The sequence below is a fragment of the Tubulanus polymorphus genome, chromosome 9, assembly GCF_964204645.1.
Source record: "Tubulanus polymorphus chromosome 9, tnTubPoly1.2, whole genome shotgun sequence".
Taxonomy (NCBI): Eukaryota; Metazoa; Nemertea; class Palaeonemertea; order Tubulaniformes; family Tubulanidae; genus Tubulanus; species Tubulanus polymorphus.
The window spans coordinates 8,336,040-8,360,747 of NC_134033.1; the positions used below are offsets into that span (position 1 = coordinate 8,336,040).

General features: G+C 39.1%; 1 protein-coding gene across 1 annotated transcript in view; it reads left to right on the forward strand.

Annotated features, from left to right (window-relative positions):
- Positions 1–24,708, forward strand: part of LOC141911320 (uncharacterized) — a 72,686-nt gene that overhangs the window by 21,037 nt on the left and 26,941 nt on the right. The window contains 14 exon segments of the mRNA XM_074802319.1: positions 8,965–9,009; positions 9,092–9,154; positions 9,321–9,443; positions 14,484–14,582; positions 14,687–14,851; positions 16,853–17,060; positions 17,635–18,113; positions 20,756–20,825; positions 21,006–21,121; positions 21,262–21,652; positions 21,761–21,982; positions 22,266–22,598; positions 22,719–22,862; positions 22,965–23,272. Of these exon segments, the coding sequence (XP_074658420.1) occupies positions 8,965–9,009; positions 9,092–9,154; positions 9,321–9,443; positions 14,484–14,582; positions 14,687–14,851; positions 16,853–17,060; positions 17,635–18,113; positions 20,756–20,825; positions 21,006–21,121; positions 21,262–21,652; positions 21,761–21,982; positions 22,266–22,598; positions 22,719–22,862; positions 22,965–23,272 (2,766 nt within the window).

Consider the following 24,708-nt stretch of genomic DNA (forward strand, 5'->3'; position numbering starts at 1 on the left):
TTGGCAAATTTGGCGTCCATAAAGTGTCACTTGAATGGGACCCCTCTAGAATGAAGGTATTGAACCAACTTAATAGAATTGGCTCTTCTAATCAGGTTATAGTAATCAGCAAATATGAAAAATATGTCTATCAGCATTTAAACCATTCAATAGCAGTCTTATCTTTTATCAGTTTGGTTGGGTAACTCATGTAGGCAACTTATCTCTTTGTGAAGATAAGTCGGGAAAGAAACCTAGCTGATTTAATTGATCAGTTTTCCTACCTCATACCACACTGGTAAGCTGCATGGTGTAGGTTGTTTATAGTCTCCTCGTCCATCGTTCTATTCTTGGCTCATCAGTCTGTGGCGTGCAGTACAAATCAACTTTCTCCCTCTACCCACTTAAAATTGATGTTCTTTGCATTAGATACATGATTTTTCTCTTCCTATCTGGTAGTTTTATCACAATAATCTTTGATAGTTTTCTGGTACAACTTTAACACCCAATGATTCTTAAATTTCAGGCTGCTCCAATTAAGCTACTAAGATCATAGATCTCCACAAAATAGCCCCAGAATGTATAGATAATAATAATAATAATAATTAGTGCTTATATAGCGCCTTTCCAATGAATGCTCAAAGCGCTGTCACTCAATTATTACCCAGCTTCTGTTACCAATCCAGTACATTCTTACTCTCCCTGGGGAGATGCAACACCGATACGCTGCAGAGCGATCAAGGCGCCGTCAGCCAGTAGCAATTGTGAATTAATGCCTTGCCTAAGGACACTACAGCACAGCCGGGGTTCGAACACACAACCTCCCGATTGGGGGGCGAGCACTCTACCACTAAGCCACACTGCTCCACTAGATCGTCTCAAAACAGCAACAGGATGTTCAAGTCATTGCAAAATAGCCCCTGGACTTCCATGCCCTCACAGGATAGGCTCACGAATCCCAGACACTTGCAAAACAACTATAGCCACGTTCACACTAGATTCAGCCCTTAGGAAGTACCGTACTTTGCTGGTGCCGAATTCACAAAAATACGGCGCTTACACAGCCAGTTACGTTCATACTACGAGTCGGCAATTTGGCACTTAGTAAGCTTAGTAATTTTGTAATACGATGATGTAAATACGCGGCTAGCTAAGCGCTGAATCTGCGTTCACACAACATAAAATACGCGGACAGCTCAGTGCCTTGCTGAGATCGGGTTTTCGGCATGGAATCGCATTCCGTGCTTAATAAGCCGCGTAATTCAGTACGGAACTGAATAAGCCGCGAATAGGCCTCGAATAATTTCCTAGTGTGAACGCTTAGTACCGTACTGAAATACTAGTGTGAACGCAGCTTATGACTCCCAGATTTTCACAATACAGCCACAGAACTACTACACCCCAAATCAATGGAAGGACTACCAAAACAGCCAAATGCCCCGCAGACCCTCCCCCCAGAACATGGTGAACCTCGCCTCATCATGGGTTCTTAATTCATTCAGTTTATGTTATATTGATTTCTGAGTTATTTTTGTTTGTATCCCAGGGCTCCCAAAACCTTCATGAACAGTCAAGTGACTCCCAAGTGCTCTGTCTGACAAACCTCCACAATAGCACATAGCCCAAAACGCTTGGCAGCATGATAATGCTCAGAGATTTCCTTAAGTGATCATTCAGACATCATGATTTCCATGTACCAGTATACAGAATGTGGAAGGAAATGAATGAAGGGAGCAAAATATGTGGCAGGTTTAATCCTGAATCATCGATTGTGAAAAACACTGTAGATCATCTTGAAGCCAACTGCATCTCATTTTGAAATAAAATCTCTAGAACAGCGTTATGCTTTCACTTTCAAATGGTTGGTTGTGTTCTGTTATCAACCAGTCACGTTACGTTGATAAGGCATACCTACATCGAACCACAGTTTGTGTGGGTTACCTGGGCGGGTTACCTGGTGTAACTACAGCAGCACTGTGTACATTGTCTGTTACATTGTTTTTGTAAGTGTTCCATTACCTGTACACAGGTTTCCCTGTTAGAAGGTGCATACTTACATCAACTATGGGGCCACCTGTAAATCCCCATCTGCCCAAACTGACTGAATTATACTGGTAATACCGGTTAATATTGCAGACCTCCTCCTCACAGTTTAAGCAATAAATCTTTTATTTTGTGCCACAAATGGCTGAATCATACATGAAAAAATGTTCAATATTGAAACTCCCCCTCGCCCAAACAGTTCATTAACCGCCTTGTAACTCGCTCGGAGGAATCACGAACAGTCCCCTTACTTGAATTTAGACGCATGGGTTTAGTAATCAATCAGTCCTGGATCCACAAGGGCTCCTCCTTATTGCAATGTAAACCATGATTGATAAAGTGTAAAAAATCTTTGCTTGTGACAACGCAGCTAAGTCCGAGTGGAACTTTCTCTACCCTTGGTATCACATAAGCTGCAAGTGATTTTTGACCCAGGTAAAAATTTGGCCCATTCACCGTGGTGCCGAATGTTTGATGCGGGCTCTTTGTGGTGCAACCAAAAATGTGACCAGGTGCATGCGCCAACCTTAAGAATGGGTCAAATTATACTATGTTAACACTAATCTGTTCTGGAACTGACTCACCTTGCTTGCCACTGCTTCGTTTTGATAGCATTTAAGTAAGAGCTTGGAGAAATCTTGGAGTAATCATTTCAATCAGTCAAATGATTACTCCAAGGAGAAATCAAGTGATTACTCCACGGTAAGAGTGAGTGATTCATTGTGTGAACACAGACACTAATAAAGCATTATGCACTGGCCAAATTTGCCCCAGGTCTGGTCAAGTGTTAGTTTGACCTGGGCCAGATCATCTTCTGTGATCATAAAAAAGTTTCTTTTAAATACACTGGAATTCATATTATTTACACAATTGATCTTCAAGGTATAACCCACAAAGAGGAGCCCTTAATATGTTAAGAGTTAATTTCCTGCTAAAAAGTTATCTTTTTAAGCACAATCTCCATGTTCAAATCCTCTATGTAACTAACTATTGTAACAAACAGCTGGACACCGCGCATATCTTCAATTTCTGCAACCAGCCTGACCAGCTGCAAGTAGGACCCCACTTTTGTTTACTCCCAAATCGTAGAAAATGTAACTTCCTATCATGTGGTGACCCTGATATCCATACATCTCATTTAAACCACCAAATTATTTCAAAAGTAGCAAAATTTATTGCTGAATATTATGATTGTTGCAACAAAAATTAGACGACAATGACTGTAACAGATGATAATATTTTCGTTTTTTACTCTGTATTTACCTTGTTTTTAAGAAATTTACCGGTCATATTATCTATGTATAACATTTCGTTTTTACGTAAATTATACCCATAATGCTGATCATAATGCGTGGTGTGACAACTGTATATGTTGTAAAATAAAGATTTTGAAATCATAGAAACGAAATTGATATCGTAATGCTAGCCTTCTCGCTATGTTCCTTCATCTTAACAAAAGACATGAAAGGAAAGAATGAAAACTACCTGGTACATGCATTGCATGAATATTTGCCAAGATAGCTACTGCTCTTATCTCTGGATGCCTCAATAATATTATAAAAACAATATACATCAATAACGAAACTATGACAATTGATTATTACTTATCTACAGTGTACATTTATTGATTAATTGGTTAGTACTTGATTGCCCTCAGACGAAATATTAAGCCCACTCTAAACAACCCTAATGTCAGTAATATCCCAAAATGGATTTGAGAATGGATTTCTCTGCCTCAGTCCACAGCCCCATAACTTTCAGATCACCACAACATCAGACCGTAGACTATCAGACCCCAGGAAACAATACTATAATTCAGAAATAGCCCCAAGTCCCCACAAAATATAGCACTTTCAGATCTCCCCGTAACAGCTCCAAGATTCCAAGGATTCCACACAAAAACGCCATGACCAGAGACCCCTAGAGAAAAGCCCCATAACTCCCAGATCACCATACAACTGTCTTAAGATATTCAGATTCCCACTAACCATCCCCAGGTTATTCAGCTCCCAAAAACAACAAACCCATGACTCTGATACACAGAGTCAAAACTTTAATCTAGAGTAAACCTTTTAAGTTAAAATTTGACTTATTAAAATGAGTTTAAGTGAGCTGGTGTCAATTCTAAACTAACTGTGTGACTATATCATGAACAATGGTACTGGGTCCTTAGATCGAGTTTGAATCTATCCACCTAGCTTTATAGATAAGAAAACATTTTGCAAATTGAATCTTTCATACCACCGCTAACAGAGTTAAAAAAAAAAAAAAGAGAATGAGCTCTGAAAAATTCCACACAGTTTTTAATAGGAAGTGAGTACTTTGGGCAATCTCTCTCTTGAAAAGGATTATAATAATTGTCTACAGAAACCTGATATGATAAAAATTCATCTCTTTAAATGTCATAGACAGGGAAGTTTTGGGAAGTAAAGTACACAAGGCACCATCTGATAAACTTAACCGCCTACGCAAGCAGTTGAAATCGGATCAGCTGATGTCTTTAAAAAAAAGCAATTTTTGGTTTCTAGAATTTTTTCATATCAGCGGTCCAAAACATAGGCTCTGATTCAGCTTATCTTTTATCTTCAACATTTTGTGCAGCAAGTCAAACTAATTCAAATGTGTTTCACTCCATTGGCCACCAGAATGTTAAACCCTATTGGACACATCCTACAGGATTATCAGAAGTGATCTCGAATTCTGAGCAAAATGTATCCAAAAATGTTGATTTCAGAACTGGATTCATATGTAGTTGATGTCTATCTTACATTTGTGTATTGTGTTCAAATCCTAAGGAAACCTGTTTCATGCATCAGTGGCATATAAAACACACAGGTAGGATTGGGCAGTTCAATGAGGTATGATAAGAAGGGCAGATCCAGGCAGCTATGGTATTAGAATCAGTTTCCCTGATACTGGCAATTGCCAAGACAGTTCACTAAGTCACTCAGTTTGAACCTTTGAAAAGTGGTCTAATTCCAAGTAAAGGTCACTCAAATTTGTGGTGATTGATTTGGCCAGTGTATTTCATTACATTATGAAGCTTCATGCGATCTATTAAGATCTTGTCTAATTCTTGCTTGTGTAAAAATAAGGCACTGATTGCGTATCCATTGCAACCGACTGATCTCTAACCCATGCTTTATTGATTAATTATTCAAGGATGCTGTTCGCAGATCCTCCCTTAGGTTAAATACATCACTTTCACATCCAGATGGGGTAGGTGGGCAGGTGAAGTGAAGAAGCTATTTTAACATAGCATCTTAACTCAGATCTATAAGGTCATTGAACCAAGGTGTTGCTTAGGCACACATAAGTGATAAAAATTTTAGCAGTATATGAATGAATGAATGAATAATGTTTATTTCGTCAAAGTGTTTACACTTGTATGACAATAATAATAACCTGAACAAAATCATAAATACAGATGGCGTTACGTTTTCACAATACCATATCTTAATTGATATAGATAAGTAATTATCTAAATCATTTAATTAGTGTCACTTAGTAGAGATCTTCTGTGTCTGAACATCCCTAACAAATATTTTCCAATATTAGTTAATCTGCCGATTGACTGCGAGCACAGAAGCTCTACAAATTTGAAGATATTTGGATTACGAGTGTATTATCTTGGTAAAAGGTCTCTTCTAAGTGAAATATACGCTTGGCAGGAAAGGAGAACATGAAAATCGTCTTCAACAGCACTACGACATATTGTACAGATATGGTTTTCTCTAGGAGTTACCGCTCTGGTCCACCTGCCGCTTTCAATTGCCAAATTATGGCTACTACATCGAAATTTTGAAATAATATTTGTAATGTTTGTAATATAATATCAAGATATTTTTCGTACTCAAAGTTTTTTTTGAATTCTCTGTACAATGAACATTTTTGGCTATTGTTAAGCGCCTCAGACCACGATTGAATATGTAGGTCTTTTAGTCTTTGCTCGACTAATTTAAAAAAAGACATTTCGGTTACCAACAGATTGCGCTAGCCAATAGTAACCAAAGCCAAGACTATTTAATAAGTCTCGCAGTTTTGATACCCAATTTGATACGGATAAGTTAGTTTGAAACTGTGTACAAAGTAGGTCATGTGTTTTACGCACGAGAGAGTTACTATCAGCTTGTAAAATTTTTGTCCAGAATTTGACTGCTGAGATTTTAGCATATATGTTTGCTGTATATTTTTACTGTCTCATAGTGTAGATCATATGTGCTTTCAATAGGAAACATTTTTTGTTTGATTGTTGTATAGCTTGAAATTAGACTGGTCCGAAATCTCGTGATATTCCAATTCCATTTCCTCCTCAAACCCCTTGGAATTAGAATGAGAACTTTTTTAATGGGATGTAATGTCACTAGGAGGCCGCTATTTTGTAGACAGCTGAAATAACCAATGATCACACAAGCCCAGAACAACTGTTCAAACGAGTGCCAAATGGGCCAAGCCTGTTTGACCCGACCAAAACCATCGGACGAATGTTAGCACGGGACAAATGATTGCATTTCAATTGCAACTGGTAACACCGGAAATGACCCATTTCACTTTGTTTTAGCATTGTCTAGTATTGAGTGAGCAGTTTGCATGTGAGCGCGCTCTCTAATTAGGCTCATACCTAATTAGGCTCGAGCTTGATCCGTCCAATTTGGCCCGGGCAAAATTTTCCCCATGTGATCATCGCTACTGGAGTACTGGTAGATGATATCATCTATACGTGCAGATGAATATTACACAGTCTGTTTATGTAGTGGACGATTATTACTCAACTCCAGCAATATTAGCTTGCAGTTTAGAGTTTAAACATGTCATTGAAACGTTCTGGAGCTCGATCCATAATTGAGGCTACAGAACTAAGATGGTCTTAAGGCTGGCTTATGTCGACAAGCAACGCGACGCCTACCGACTCCTACCGACGCAACTGAGAGCAACCGCGATCGCAGCCCAGCTTATGTCGACTGCGCTCCGATTCGCAGCAACTGAGGCCGACTAGCGGGATATGAGCAGTTGCTTCCCTGCTTATGTCGGTTGCGATTACTAGTAACTGCAACGGCTCAAATAGTCACGTGATAAGCATTTTGAGAATAAATTTGAGTTATTAGGAAATATATTTCTATTAGAACAAAGCTATTTCTTGAAGACTTGATCTTTCTGATTCTGTTTTGAATACAACGTGCTAGCGACATCATATAAAAATGGCCGCTCACACCATAATTCTACCAATTTCGTTTCTAGATCTTCGGTCTAGTCCTCTGCCGTGCTGAAGGTTTGGTTTACGTTTTGAACTATACTTGAATTTGAAAGTTTATGACTAATTACAAATGACGCTAACTAGCGGTGATAATTTGTACGATGTATATGCGGTCTCTCATTGGCTGGAACCCCTGCGCTCAGTTCCGTCGCGTCGCAGATGAGCTTATGTCGGCTGCGATCGAAAGCAACTGTCCGCCTACCGTAGGCCGGAGTAGAACATGGGCAACTAGCCGGATACGGCTTGCGACGAGTCGGTAGGCGTCGGGTTGCCGTCGCAAACCGGCTTATGTCGAACCGATAGAGCAGCAACTGGCGGCCTCTCTTAGGCCGCTAGTTGCTGCTAATCGGTGATAAACCCAGTTGCGTCGGTAGGCGTCGCATTGCTTGTTGACATAAACCAGCCTTTAAACTGCTCTTAAGCCATGACTATGGAACCAATCCCTGTACACTGTTCGTACATTGGGCTTATTTGTGATTGAATTTATGGGCAATTTAGGCTTGGCCTACTTATTGGTTTTTGGTCAATCACTAGGCAATGCAAAGTATGATTTCTTTTGTCAGCTACTGACGACTACTAAATAATGATGATAAAAATGTGGATCTAGAAATAAATTGCAATCCGAATCACTGTTCATAAAACGCCTTGAATATCTCCTAACAGATTTTCTTTACTGACCACTGCCCACCCAAACTCCTCATTCAAAATTTCAGGCCCGTAGCCAAGGGTAGTGCAACAGATGTACGGAGCCAAGGCCAACATTTTTTCAAACATAAGAAAATAAACTACTGACATGTATTTAAACAAGTTAGAAAAAAGTGTGCCCCACCAGAACAGCCTCAGAAAGTGATTATCTTTTAAACATTTTATTGTGTAGCTTACAAGAGATAGGAACTTCCCTGAATCACCGAATTGCCTAAGTGCTGAATTCAGTTGGATTCAGTTCAATTCAGTTTTATTGATGGGACATTTTTAGGGCTGTAGTGAAGGTATTTCTCAGTGCATTTTAAAACATGTTGGTGAATTTATCATCCGCAGATTAGAATATGTTATTCTGTTACCTGTTAGGACTAATATTTTATATACATGTATAGATATATTAGTTCATGCGACAGCCCATGATGGCATAAAAACAATGTATTTAGTGCAGCAGGGAGAATTTTCCCTAAGGTAATTTGTTTTTTTTTAAATCAAGCAGTTGCTTAGAGTGGACTTATTACCCAACACAAATGTAGTGTTATCTAACCGTCAATCATTACAAAGTATCTAGATTTGAAATTCGGATCATCCTTCATTCTCAGACTTTGCATTTATTTGGCTACTATTCAAAAACCGTTCACGTTTTCAGCACTCTCAATATCCATTTTTCACCTAAGTCACAGAAGTCCACTTTTCGTAAAAATGTGCAGAACAGGCCTGGCTATGGGCTTAAAATACTGTATATGATATCCCTTATTAGCATTGAGAATATAGGCACTTGATTGAATTCATTTTAAAATGTCTCTTTTTGAATTTCTAGAAATCTCAAAATTGCCAGATTATTTATGAGATAACTTGGTGGGCAGAACTAAAATAAGCTTTTAAGTCTAGTTGTGCACTTAATTTTGGATTTGAATTCAACTCACAATATGCCTTTGGGTTGCATCAAATCATTGTATCATTTATATTTTATTTTTTCCTTATTTCAGGGTAAAATTGGTGTTCCAGGTTATCCAGGTGTCAATGGCATTCCTGTAAGCTTTGACTGAACAGTATTCTGTAAAATCATTGCATAGTTGAATTAGTTTATATTATTCCCTTTTGCATCTATTTTAGGGTTTGACTGGTCCAACAGGACCACGTGGTACACCTGGAAAAGATGGTTGTAATGGAACAAAGGTAGATATATTTCAACCATGAGTTAGGACCATGTTGTTGAAATGGGACCTGAATCTGGTTTTGACATGCTTTTTTCCTTAATTAGAAATGAGCTTAAGATTTGACTGATTTTTTTGGGTTTTTATTTACTTATGATCAAATGTTTTCCACGTTTTTTTTTTTCAAGGGAGATCCAGGTCTGCCTGGTGGAGCTGGTGTATCTGGGCCTCGTGGTGACCCAGGTCCAGTCGGCCCCAAAGGTTCTAAAGGTGAACCTGCTCTTGCACAACAAGGAACCAAAGGACTAAAGGTAATGAAATATGGAGAATTCTATCCTTTCAGCCTTTTATATTTCGAATACAGGTACATAGTAAGGCATGTCATTTTTCACAAATTCCATTTTAAAGAGTTCTTTTTCTTAACCATTAGACTTCATAAAGTCATTGTATACACATATCTTATTTTACTTCCAGGGTGAATCCGGTCGTGATGGAAGACCAGGGCCCCCGGTAAGTAATTTTTATATCAAACCTTTTATCCAGTTCCATGATTAGGAATTTACTCTGAATTAAAGTAAGTTTCATTTTGAATTGCCAGCCAGTCATTAAGTCAAATTAAACTCAAATCTGTGGGACTGGGTGCAACTGAATTACCATAGATAAGGTTTAACTTAAGTTACATAGTTTCATTTTGAATCACTTGTAGTTTTTAAGTCAAATTTAAACCCCAAACTGTGGGACAGAGTTAATAATGAATTAACATAGGCCTACTGGTACTCACAAGGTTGGATCCAGAGCCAGCTTCTCGTGGTTATTCCTGTAAGAAAGGGCTTTGTGAGATGGCAAGACACCTGTATCAAAGACGAGTGCCATAGGTGTGGAAACATTTTCATTTTGAAAAATTAGATTAATTATAACAATTTAAGTCATTCTGGCAAGTTTGCACCAAAATGTTTTTGAAATCCCAAAAAAAAGATAATGATAACCTTTGATGAGGTAGCAAAAAATTGAAAAATTGAAATTTCTAGGGATGCTTAGGAAACCTCAATACCTGCTTCTTCCACCTCACCAAGAGCTCAATCAGAGTAAGAATCAAATGAATTTTATTCGTAAACTGAAAAAAATATATTTCTTATCACTTTCAGGGTCCTCATGGTAGAGATGGGCTACTTGGGCCAAAAGGTGATGTTGGACCAGTAGGTCCTCGGGTAAGTTACAGATATCATAGACTCATAGCCTGTGATTTTTAAGGTCAGTTCTTTCTTCCTAAAAGCGACAAATTTTCCTCCAAACAGGGGCAAAATTAAAGTATGAAAAAATATGCAAATTATCCCCAGATTTTGGTCAATTCTTCAACTATGACAATCAAGCAAGCAGTAATGAACTTTATTGCTTGCCAATTGATTTATAATTCAATGAACAATATTCTTACAGATTATGATTACATAATTTTTGCTGAGCAGATAACCCTTAAATCATATCAGTGAACCTGCTATGATATAAGGGTGTTAGAGGGCTTCTAGGGGGTTTCTATGAACAAATGAACTCCTGGACACAAGCCTGGTATTTCATAAAATTTCATGAAGTATTTCGTCTCTGTGCTGCCAGCCGGAAAAATTGCACATTTTTTTCTTGATGTCTGTGCTTCCCTTTTGGTTTTATTGTTGTAGTTATAATCAGCTTTTCCCCACCACAAGAGTCTTCAAGAGAATGGTGGCAGCCGACATAAAAAATAACAGGAAGCTGCCAGCCATCAGCTGAAATGACGATGTAATATGGGTTGCAGATATTTTTACAAGTGCGAGAGAATTCGAAACATATGTTATCAGTATTTGTAAAGAATTTGGCCTATATACTCTTTTCAAAATTTAAAAAACATCGGAAATGACATGGTTATAATGCGGGGTCAAACTCAGCTTTATGGAACTTTCAGTTGAATCAATATTGAAAATGTCCAATCTGTTTTGCCATTCCAGTGGTATTAGAGCCTAGCCTTGCCTCAATATGCATATAGCCCATACCAGGTCCAAAACCATTTAGCCTGTGCTAGGTCCATAGCTAAGCTTGTACCGTGTATCGAAACTCATTTGGCCCTTACCTAGTCAGACCTACATATTTAGACCATACCAGATTCACATAATAACCATGTTAATTCAGTTCAATGACCAATGTCATGCATGTGAATGTCTGTAATTGTTTTCAACAGTACCAAATTGAGTGTTCCGGTATTGATTAGGTTGTAGGTTGACTTTTTCTCATATGATGCCAGCAGTTTTACCCATATTAGACCAATATATGCACGGTCAATTGATAAAGCACTATACACATACTCATCTCTGAAATGTTAGATATTTAGTATCTCAAATCTTAAGGATGGTCATCATCTGGTTCAATGTGATGTGTTTTGGTCACTTTCTAATCTATACTCAGACTGAAGTCTATGCCAAACACTTAAGATGTAACTTTGTATGAAAAAGAACCACAATTCTGACATTAGAAAAGAGGGAAAATTAAAAGTTTTTATATTTTTGCAACATTGCAGCTTAAGGGTTATCATGTAATTGTTTTTGATTGTTCACATGTATACCTAGCAGGGGCAGTTGCCCCTCCCGTAGAGATTTTGGAAAAGTGCCCGTTTTGCAAGTATTGTTGTTATATCCAATAGAAATGCCCTTCTTTGGGTTTCTCTGCCCCTCGAATGCTAGCCCAGCTAACAGGGAAACATTCAAGAAACGTCTCAAAAATGTCTCACTTTTGTATAGGAAACGTTGTGTTGAAACTTTCTGAAATGTTATTCTGTGAACAATTTTGAACGCTTCAGAAACGATTTCATAAAACATCGAGGAAACATTGAAAACCTTGTGGAAATGTTTCAAACATGTTATTCTTCTGTTTTTAGCTCCACTGTGACCAAAGGTCTGTCCGCCTGTCTGTCCGTCTGTCCGTTATTGCATCTGTCTATCCGTCAACTTTTGCTTCAATTTGCTACTAGTGCTACAGTTCTTTTCTAATCTTGATCAAACTTGGTATGAAGCTAATATGGGCCAAGGGCTAAAAAGTAATAGACTTTTTTCCCAATTTGACCTTTACGGGCGCTGTACAGGTCACACTTGTAAAATCTTTAAATCGCTACTAGTCCTAAAATTATAATCCGATGTTGAGGAAACTTTGTATGTAGATACTACGGCCAAAGGCTAAAAAGTTCTAAAGCCGTTTTCCAAATTTGACCTGTAGGGGTGCTATACGCTTGGCGCTTGTAAAATCTTTAAATCACTACTTGTCCTACAATTATTATCTAATCTTGGTATATAGATACCACAGGCCAAGGGCCAAAATGTTATAGAGCCGTTTTCCAAATTCGACCTCTAACGGGGTTGTACAGGTCATGCCCAAGATCTTTCAATTGCTATTTGTCGTACAATCATTATCCGATCTTGACGAAACTTGGTATGTAGATACTATGGGCCAAGGGCTAAAAGGTTATTGAGCCATTTTCCAGATTTGAACACTAGGGCGTGTTGTGCATGTGGTCCTTGTAAAGTCTTATCATAAAGCAGCGGAGCTTTAACAGCCAAAAGTCCTCCTGAACCTGTATCGTGGATATCCATTGGACAAAACAATAATCATCACACCTTTATTAATTATTGAAGATGAAATTCAATGAAACTAGATTCATCACTAGAAAATCAAAATCTACTGATGGATCATCCAACCTCTGCAGGGACTCGAACCTGATGGCATCACTACACTCAGCCACGGCACGAACCCCTGCATCCGTAGACCGGGTGCGCAGGTACATGCGCAGCTTTCCGAACGAAAACTGGCAGCACCAATCAGATCGTTGTATAATCGTTGAGGCAAATTTCAAGGAAGAACTATAAATGGGAAAACCCGGGCTCAAATAAAACGGGATTTCTGATTGGCTAAAAATCACATCATCTGAACTGCGCATGTATCTGCGCACACGGTCGATTATGGCAGGGTTTCGTGCCGTGGCAATCTCGATGCCATCAGGTTCGAATCCCTGCCGGGGGAGGATGCTGATGGATGGACAGATATATTCCTTTGTTGTGCGTTTACTTTATTCCACGAGCCTTCATAGGCATTTTCTTTGCTGCAACTTTCCCCATAGGCCCCATTAATTCTTTTGAAGAACTGGTCTGAAACAAATAAGGCACACAAAAAAATGAAGCATTTCTACATTAAATTTCGATATTACGTTTAGATCATAAATATCTGTTTCAAATATCAGTAAATAATGAATAAATTCTTTCAATCTTACCTATTGACTATATTGACAACTAACAAAGACTTGATCAGGATGGCAATGTTTGCAGTTAGCGCGCACAGGCAGCTCTCTCAGAGATCCGCGATCAGCTTCAAATCTCACAAATATGAACTTATATAAAGTTTTTTTTCTAACCGAATCTAGCATACATTTTTCCTTTAAATTGTTCATTGAAAACTATTTTCAATACCTTGTATACCTGTTTTAATGGGTATTGAATAAGGTTTCGGTATCAGAGTAAGAAAACGTTCCTTAAAGCATTTCATAAAAACGTTGCACTGAATGATTTTTGAAAATGTTTCTGAAATGTTGAATTGTTACTATCATTCTTCAAACTCGAAGTGTCCAGTGTATAGTAGTTTAATAATATAAGAATGCATGAAATTGTAATTGCGATATTTGTAATGATATATATCATATAAACAGAAAACTGTATTTTCAATACGTTTTAAGAATGTTTCTAAAATGTTTGAAAATAACGGAACCAAGCTGAAACCAAAGTTAAACGTTTCGGGAATGTTTTGTGTTAACTGGGACAGAGGCCTACAGCCCTGTATATTTCTAGAAACTCATGAAATTTGTGTAAGGAATATGTGATAGGAATAATGTCTGTGTATTTCAGGGATCTATTGGCCCCCCTGGTTTGAGGGGAATAAAAGGCAGTGTTGGTATTGGAATTTGCACAAAAGGTATTAAAGGAGAAAGAGGTCGTCCAGGTCCGGCTGGTGAAAAAGGTATTGGGACTGATAGTCATAGTAGAGTAAATGGTACCTTCACCCTGTTGAAAGGTGACAAAGGAGAAGGAGGAATGAAGGTAAGAATGTGTTAAAAGTGGTTTTAAACCCAGGCTCTGAGTTAAAGATCAAACCTGTCTATAGAACCTGCCTCGTTGTTAGCATTACAAAACTGGTACCGGTATCTAAAACTAGTCTCAGGACTTGAGGTTAAAGTAGCCTATAAAAACAAGCTCCGGTTTGATCTAATTGTATCTATATGTAGAAATACTTCATAAATTTTTATTGATACAAATTATGTTCTCATATAGGGTATGATTGGTATGAAGGGACGTGATGGATTACCGGGTGATGCAGGCTTGCCTGGCCTCCCTGGGGATGTTGGAATGAAAGGTGAAAAAGGTGTCCCAGGACCAGCAGGACCTCGAGTATGTAACGACTCACCAAATTTTTCTTGTATATCATGGTGATGTGAAATTGAATGCTTCAAGAGATATCTCTGTCAGCTAAACATTCTTGATTGATACTTCAGGGAAAAATGGGTTTCCCGGGTCCTGAAGGCCTCACCGGATTTAAAGGAGATCATGGTGAAGATGGAAGACCTGGTTTATCAGGACGCGACGGTTTGAATGGTGAACGTGGGTTTAAAGGTGATCCTGGCATGAAAGGAGCTCGTGGTCCTACTGGACCTGCTGGAGTAAGTTTTTAATCAATTATCTATTCATGTTTTCATAGACGACACCTAATTAGTGTTTGAGACATCTTGTTTCGATGTGGTTTTTAGCATTGGTTGACATCTATGACATCATATCTGGTACCAATGAAAATCCTTTGTTGAAAAAAAGCGGCAACGCTCTCATTGTCATAGTAGATTCAAATTGAAATACTGTTTACATAAAGAATAAAGGCTGGATTATGTCAAAAAGTGATGCGACGCCTACTGACTCTTACTGACACAGCTGAGAGCAACCGCAATCGCAGCCCAGCTTTTATCAACTGCATTCCAATTCCAAGCAGTTGAGGCTGAAATGCGGGCTACGAGATCCCGGTTGCTTCCCTGCTTATGTCAGTTAGTCAGTTACGATTACTAGCAACTGCAAGGGATCAGATGGTCATACGATAAACATTTTGAGAATAAATTAAAGTTACTTTGAATTATTGGTAAATATGTTTTCAGTTGAAAAGCTATTTCGTTAAGAAATTTATCTTTTTTAAATACAATGTACTGGGTACACAGCCAAAAATGTCTCAAATGTAATGTTTCTATTAATCCCTACAATGTAGCGTTGCCAGACTTTTGATTTAATGGTTCGAAAGGTTATTTTATCGGATTTTTGCTTGTAAGTTATGTGGTTGGTGAGAAGGGGTAAAGCAATCGCATAGTGCGCGATACATTCCCACTCATATTAACCTGCATCAGATCGAGAAAGAATTCCTTTATAATAACGTTTTTCGTGTTACTGACGGCCATGGTGTTGTCAACTAATTGATTTCAGATGACCAATGCGAATCGGCGGGGACACATGTTCAATGGCAGTAGTTTATTGGCAGAGCAGTGATTGCGTGTGGAAATGTTAATACATCCGCGGCAGTAATGTTGCACCATACATAAATGCAATTCACTGTGTGCATCAGTTTTAGACCGCTTGTCAGCGAGCTGATCGTCCCTTTATTCCACACCGATGAAATCTTCTAACTATGGCTACCCATACACTGCACAACCTTGGGTGGTCACTTTTTTATTTTTAAAAAGATTTATTATTCGGCAAATCCGTACAAGCACGTGTCGAACTTTGGCAACCATGTATTAATAATAGGACAATGGACAAAATCAACATATTAGCTACCAAACTTGCTATGATCGGATAAAGCTATTGCTTAAACCGTAAATATATCCTATGATGAAACTATTATAAAACCACAGTCAGTAAGTTGATGACCCTTATGAATGTCTGTGTGTATGAATTTGTCAGTAAACCGTGTACTGTTAAGTCACATCTCACTGTCTTTGAGATTCGGGCTGTGATAGTAGGTTTACATGCCATCCGTGGTGCAGCTTGAGTTCTGAATTATTTATGAAGTGCCTATACGCTATCAATCAGCCCTTAGAACCCACCAGGTAGATAAATTACCCTACACATACTTTTGTTGATAAGCATCGAAACCCAGCAACAAGCTGACCAATCTGGTCAGTTGTTGGCATCAATCCAACTTGCCAAAAAAGACAATATGTATTTGGGTTGGAAATATGCTGATATTTTGCAGCTGGCCAATAAAAAATTTTCCAGAGTTCAGAGGGTTTAATCTGGAAGGGTGTACAGCACATTCAATACAAATACAATTAGCCTAGGCTAAACGAATCAGCAGAAAAATGAAATTAATTTTCAACATGAATGAAAATCATACATTAAGACAAAAAGTCTTTGGTCCTACCAACCACTGTTTGTACATTTGCCGGCAGATGTAGAACATTAACCCCTGAAAACTGTACCAGAGTATTATCTATCCATGTTTCAAGGCCCATTGTCACAATTTGTATTGATATGAATATGCTTCAAACTGACTTCATAGGTGCTGTTTATGAAATAAGTTGTGTTTAAACAAAAATGTTGCTGCAATATCGTCGGTTCTATTCTGATTGTGGAAAATCTGTTGATGATCTCGAAATTCAATGTCAGAAATTTCCAATTGATTTCAGGGTGGAACAGGTGCTGATGGACCTCAAGGACCACCTGGACCTCGAGGTCCACAGGGTATTCCCGGTGAGATGGGTAAACGTGGTGTGACTGGGCGTATTGGTTTGACTGGTCCAAAGGGTTCAGCCGGTGTTGATGGTTTACCCGGTGTTCCAGGGCGCACTGGTGAAGATGGCCCAAAAGGCCAAAAGGGTGAAAATGGATTCCCTGGTAGGTCATGGCTAAAATCACCTAGGGGTTTAATTCACAAGCAACATTGAGGGGCTATTGCAGGCTAAAAGCTAGGATCTTTCAAGGGCAGGTCTAAACTTAGCTGAAATGGTTATTTCACGCATGGTTTTTGACAATAGATTAGGCCTTTTCCTCAAATGTGCCCCTTTTAATGTGTTATGTTAATTTTGTATTGCCGAATTTGAAAAAAAGGCGTTTGGTAAAAATTCAGGGCATCATGTGAACCTCTCTTTGGGCATGTTTTCTCTCATGGAATATGCTCGTATAGATAAAGAATTTGATACTTTACGTAGATAAGCATTTATTATAGTTACGTTTCACATATTAACCATCCCTGGGAATGATGTGCCCTATGTCTATGAAACTGCGCCCTATTCTATGTTTCTCTGAAAAAATGCTGTGTTCTAGAGAACAACAGGGCCTGAAAATGCATGTAGATGTATACATATAGATATGTATATATTTTTCTTAGACAATGGCTTTCAATCATTTTCTTCATTGGACCTATTTATTATCATTCTTTAACTACTTTATCAAAATGTTTTTACTGCAGGTATTGCTGGGCGTGACGGACTACGTGGCCTTCCTGGACCAACTGGACCGAAAGGTGATCCTGGTTCAAAAGGAGAACCTGGCCTTTCCATCCACGGACCTAAAGGTTTAGATGGCATACCCGGTCAAGATGGTACACCTGGAACGAAGGGTGATAAAGGTTACGCAGGTCCTCGTGGTTTACCGGGTGATTCACCTGAAGGTCAAATCGGACCACAGGGTCCACCTGGTCCAAAAGGTGACAAAGGAATTTCAGGACTCAATGGGCGAGCTGGTATTCCCGGACTTCCTGGTCAGAAAGGTGACCTGGGTGGAGCTTGTACGCGATGTCTGCCTGGATCAAAAGGAGAGAAGGGAACTACAGGTTTAAATGGTATTGCTGGGCCACCAGGACCAATCGGACCAAAAGGTGAACGAGGTTTGGTTGGTTTGAGAGGAGATGATGGAGAACCTGGACAAGCGGGTACACCAGGACCAAAGGTAAGCTTTCAATCTGCAGCCATCTCACCTGTGTCCAGGACTTCACCCAAGATTTTTTTTAAAGAATTACTACAATCACCTGACAGTTAATCAATCAGCACACTTTCAAAAATCAGGACTTCACTATGGTAATTTTATGAAGATGGAGGGGTAGTAATATATTAAGGTACAAAGTGATAAAATCAAGCTTATGGGGATTAGGAAATGCACTGCTGAGCTAAAAGAATACCTTTTCCAATGAATACATGTTCATTTTTGGTTTACCTATGCCGTCATTTTTTCTAGCATAAAATTTTATGTCAATAGTGGTGCTGATGAACAAACGATTCATGACATGAGCACCTAGCCGCATGCAAAGAAACGGGATCGTAGCTATTGATTCCTCGGAGATTTCTGCCTAAAGCAATATTTCCGATCCACTGTTTTATGGCATTAACGTCCGATGACCTACATTTATGACGTTTTGACGGAGATTCCTCAATAAAGGAGTTCCCTATGCATTGTAACAACCAATCAGAACAACAACCTATCAGAGCTACGTGCAACTGCTAGGGAGTCCGTCAATTGACCGTTTAGTTACAATTTTCCTTGCCAAATAGTATATTGATTTCAAAATATTTTGCATTCTAAAATTGATTTTCGGTGCACCAGTGCCTATGTTGGTGAATAAAACGTGCGTTTCAATATGCTGATGAATTTTACGCAATACTTATTTGCATATAGAAAACACCAACCAGGTGAACTGGAATTGTTTAGGATATAAGTAATCGTCATTCTTTGTTGGAAGTGGTTTCCCTGATATTGTTGACTTCGCCGCCACATTACAGCCATGTCTGTGTCTGAGACGTGATGTCGCCTAATGCACAATGGAATTGGTCTTAGTCTCGGGTTGTGGCTGGCGCAGTATCACAGATTTTTCTTTGGTTCATGATTTGCGGATGTCTGCTATGGATCATTCTCTCCGGGACCGAACCTACTTGTACATTACAATTTGCATCCCTATTTCATTTTCTGATATATTTTGAACTTTTTCAAATCTCATTTTTGCATTTCATCAGGCTGTGGTAAACATCTTTGCCCATGGGCAATTATTTGGTTTACCTTTGTTAGCGATAGTGGAATTGGCATTTACGGTAGCCAATTATGTAGAATTGCGGTAGGTTTTTTTATATGAGCATTTTTTTTCATCGGTTCTTGGCCTGAAAAACGTTTAATTGATTGAAGACATGCAAAACCTCCAACTTCATTCAACTTTTTTAAAATTCTCTGAGCAGGTTCTAATCAATAGACACATACACACGCACAGTGTTGTGTTACACTATTACATAGTGATACTGTTACGCTGTTTGCTAGCGCGTATGAATGCATCGTTTCTAGTTGTGTTCAAATAAGTTTTTTTTTTTTTGATAAAGTGATTATAATAAAATCCTAAGCAGCAAACTATTGTTTTGCTCGGCATACAAATCGAGGTCAATATTTTAGTGCTAAAATCGGGGGTTTAAAACGATCCACATACATGTACAAACAATGTTTTAATATTTTACGGTAACAGAATGTTAGCTTCCATGGCCCTACATTGGAAGAGGTTGAGAGATTCAATATTCAGCCACCCTCTGTTTGGTTATATCGTATGAATTTTATATCTAGATATTTTTCATATTGTGAAAAAATATTTTTTCAAAATATAGAATAGTTTCCCGAACTACCTGCACCCTACCAAATTTTGGTCACGGGACTGTTTTAATGTTGGAAACTGTGCTCTCAGTGAATGACGAATCAAATTCCAAATTTGAACGCTTTTCTTCAATTATATTGATTTACACATCACTTAAACACTGAAACTAAACAATAGCAAATACCTTACACTTACTTATCTTGATTTTCTCTTTTCCCATTTAATAGCAAAAACGTATAGGCCTATTACTTACGGGTCACAAGCCTTTTTTCCCTCACCAGTTTCACAAACAGGAACACAACCTGCAACTAAATTCTCAAACACACACTACACTTATACTGAAAATCATACCTCACACACACACAATTCCTCTCTTTTCACAAAGCACAAATTGTTTCATACGTACCATGGGCGTCCCTAGGGGAAGGGTTCGCTAGTTCGAACCCCCTTTTTAAAAATTTTCAAACGTCAACAAACGTCGGCACATGGTCTGCATTTGCTAAATGAGCAAAATAAAATCAATACATGCAAAGAACGGTAACCAGTTTACCTATCAGCCTCAGATTGCACCAGAACGCACCTGCTTGCACAAAATTTTCAAATATTTTCTGGGGAGGACCCCACACCGCTCTATTCCTAAAAACGAACTCCCCCAAAAAAGCTTGGGTTGCCATGCATACTATACACAAATCATTGATAAACCTTACACCCAGTATTCGTGTCTAAAATATGAAGTATTTACGCATTTTAAAACCACGACCACATCACAACTGTAAACAAATGTATTTTTTGGCCTTATTTGACTACAAAATAGTTCTTTGAAAAAGATAAAATACAGTATTAAAAGAATTTTGAACTCAAGAATTAAAAAGATTTTTCATAGGCAATGTCCTTGCCAAACAAGCTCCATTTTTCAAGGGACACCACTTTGGCCATGGGCAATTTATCAACTTATTCTGTCTCACAGGGAGCAAAGGGACGTCAAGGAGTAGAAGGGTTACGTGGAGTAAAAGGTGAAGATGCCATACCACATGATGGTAAGAAAAACTTTGTACACTCAAGCCTGATTAATCCGGATCACATTGAATTGAAAATTATGAGCAAGTGGATTGTTAATGTCTCTATTAGTCTGACATCGATTAAAACCAATTTGAATCCAAGCTGGTTGAATGCGGCGTGAAAAAATTTTATTTTCCAATATTCTAATTTTTATTCAGCACTGCCTGGTGAAAAGGGAGAAAAAGGTCTACACGGTTTGGATGGTGAAAAAGGTGCCCGAGGAATGAAGGGCGCTCAGGGTATTCCTGGATTGACTGGTATGAAAGGAGGAAAGGTAATATATTTCTATTTTCCATATTTACTTTAAGTATATAATGGTCAATGATAGTTTTAGGATGTGTGCAGGAATCTTTAATACTGTCCTTGAAGTATTTCATGAATCCATCTTTGTGATATTTTGATGTGGCATTTTAGGGCGATGTTGGCAAACCTGGGCGTGATGGCATTGACGGGCGACCAGGTTTACCAGGGCAAAAAGGAAGTAAAGGTCAGGTTGGACTCGGCATAATTGGTATGAAGGGTACGAGAGGTGATCGTGGCAAAGATGGTATGCCTGGTTTCAATGGAGTCAAAGGAGTAAAAGGTGAACCAGGCAATATTCTTGCTAAAGGCAGTAAAGGAGATCCAGGTCAGTCTGGTCTACCAGGACGTCCTGGGGTTGATGGAAGTAAAGGGGATAAAGGCGTACCTGGATTAAAAGGAGGGCGTGGATTAGAAGGTGTTCCTGGTCTGAAGGGTGAAAGAGGTGAATCTGGAACACCTGGCAGACCTGGTGTAAATGGTAAGTATAGAATACAATGAATTGGTAATCCATTCTAGCTCTGAATTGGTTTTTCACAAATGATTTAAGCTGTTGAAATGGTTTAAACCTTTGGCTCCAAATTCCTATTATTGCCTATTTGATTATTCGTAGGCTTACCTGGGGAAAAAGGAGACCTTGGTCCAGCAGGCCCTGCCGGTGTTCCTGGATTGAATGGACCTAAAGGGTTGACTGGTAGAGACGGATTAAATGGTGCTAAAGGTGAACGTGGAGCTGATGGTCTGCCAGGAGTTGGACTGAAAGGAAGTCGAGGTGTTGCTGGTATACCAGGCCAGAAAGGAGATAAAGGATTAGTGGGATTACCTGGTCTTGATGGTGTGTACCTCTTTTTATGATATCACATTTAATAAAATTTTATGGTATCACATTATGCATGTAATTTGGTTACTGCTAGTTAACTTGATACAGCTAAGATAAATACAGCTCTAAAAACGTGTGTTGAATTATAGGTGTGAATAAACAATCAAATTCAATATCATCCTGTTAAAAAATGAGAGCCAACAATTTTTCCACAATTGTTGGGAACGATATCTTCTTAGCAGTTAATCAGCATTCTATGAGTATCCTGATGTAAAGTATGATACATTTTGATTCTCAGGTGAACCAGGACCACGCGGATTCTCCGGTGAAAAAGGAATGGATGGCTTCCCGGGTATTCCTGGTGTTGTTGGAGACAAAGGTGATAAAGGAGACCCAGGAATCGGCGGTGAACGAGGATTGCCCGGGTTACCAGGTTTACCTGGTAAAGATGGGCCCCGAGGTCTTCGTGGTCTTAAAGGCGAACGTGGAAATAATGGATTCGCCGGACTGCCTGGTGACAAAGGTCAGAAAGGTGAAACAGGCAAGAATGGACTGGCTGGAATTCCTGGCTTGGATGGACCGAAAGGACGCGAGGGACCAAAGGGAAATGAAGGCAAACCAGGACCGATAGGTACCTAATAATATCCCTTGCTTTGTCTCTCTAACTTAGTGACTCTTATTAAAGTTATGTATTTGGCTTCTGACACTAAGACAGATGCATTTCTATGAATTGCCTAAATTTCTATTTTAGGACCAAAGGGTGCTATGGGTATGATGGGCTTCCCAGGTATGGATGGTAAAAATGGCAAGGATGGAAACCCTGGAATCTCAGGACCTTCGGGAGACCCTGGACCAGCAGGACTTCCTGGTCTACCTGGTGCTGATGGACCAAAAGGTTTGCTATCCAATAATTCATATCATGTTTTATGAAAATTGTGAAAATTTAATGTATTTAAGGATCATGATAATTTTCAAATCATGTTTTCCTATTTTCTAGGTGACAAAGGTGTTAGCGGATTCCCTGGATTGAATGGAGAAAAAGGTGAATCCGGAAAAGCAACATTTGCCGAGAAAGGTGACAAAGGCGAGATCGGATTAACAGGAAGACAAGGTGAAAGAGGTGCAGAAGGCTTACCTGGAATTCCTGGAGAAAAAGGAGATCGCGGTGACCCAGGTTTGGGTCGAGAAGGGCCTCGTGGTATGAAAGGTGGAAAGGGTAACCCCGGGCTTGTCGGCAGAGATGGTCCTGCTGGTCCTAAAGGAGCCGATGGTCTGCCTGGATTTCCTGGTATGGATGGCAAAAAGGTAAGAGGTTACCTCTAATAGACCATTTCACATGTTAAAGATGATGAGGGGAGATGCTGAGTTATAACCCACTTTGGACCTTAGTTGAGAGGGGCAGTGGCCAAGTGGTTTAAGCCGCTGGTCACTAGTCTAGTCAATCCAGGGTTTATGGGTTCAAACTCTGGTGGTGACAGGGTTTCTTGGTCGAATGTTCTCCTCTGGTCTCTCCCCCATTGGAAAAAAAGAAACATCGAACCCACTAATAATGCCCTGCGGTGCTCAGTGGGTTAGGAGAATTTTTAAAAAATATAGCTGCAAAGCAGCGATAACGGGTTTTCTGCACAGTCTTAGAATCCTGTTCAACGGTGGATTTCGACAAAGCATTTGATAAGGCACAACATCAGCCATTACTAACTAAACAGGCTATTAGGAAACAGTATCAATGATAGGTCGCCCAAGATAGTATCCTAAGTCGTCTTCTGTTTAATGTCCTGACAAATGACATACACAGTAATCCAAAATATACCAGACCGAGTAAATGTCCAAAACGAACTTAACACGCAGTTCGACCAAAAAACTTAACGTTCCGACAAGAAAATCTTGTTCGAGTGAATTTAGTTTGGTTGAACAATACGCTTTTTGTTTGAACCAAAACTTTCTTCATTCTGACAAAAAAATATGTTCGAATGAAAAGCTATGTTATTGTTGAAATGAAAACTTGTTTGAAAAATTTGGTTGAGCGAAAACAATTTTTTCGAACGAATGTTAGAATGAAAACAATTCTGTTCGATTGAACGAAATACTTAATACTTTTGGTTCGGAGAAAAAACTTTTTACAATATACTTGTTCGAACGAAAAACTTAATGTTCTGACAAGAAAATTCTGTTCAAATTAAAACAATTCTGTTTTCGAACGAAAAACCTTTCGTTTGGAAAAAGAAAAGTTTGTTCAACTTTGTTCTTACAATTTTTCAAATTGGTTCAATCGAAAAGCATATTATTGGTTGGAACGAAATAAATTTTGTTCCGATGAAAGAATTTTCAAGCGAAAGGTCTTTTGAACGAATAAAAAGATATTTCTGGGGCTCCGCGGTAACTTAAAACCGGACGTAGGTCGGCCTTGTGACGCGATGCAATCCTCGCGTTGCATCGCAAGTTTCGGCGCAAGTCGGTTGCCATACAATTGTGTGCGAGTAGCTTCTGCTAGTCGCAAGAGCGCATAGGTCGGTTGTGACAGTCGACAGAAATAAGAACACGTGCGACTCCTTGTGACTGGCGTTGCTGACAGTCGCAACCCGTCCAAAAGGGAGCGTAGGTCGATGAGTCGTTGCGACACAATCGTCGCTGGTGGTCGCAGTGAATGGCGTCGCAGTGAGTTACATGCCGTCGCAAAGCCAACCTACGCCCGCCTTAACTCATTAGGAATTAATGAAATACCACTTTCATTTATGATGAAA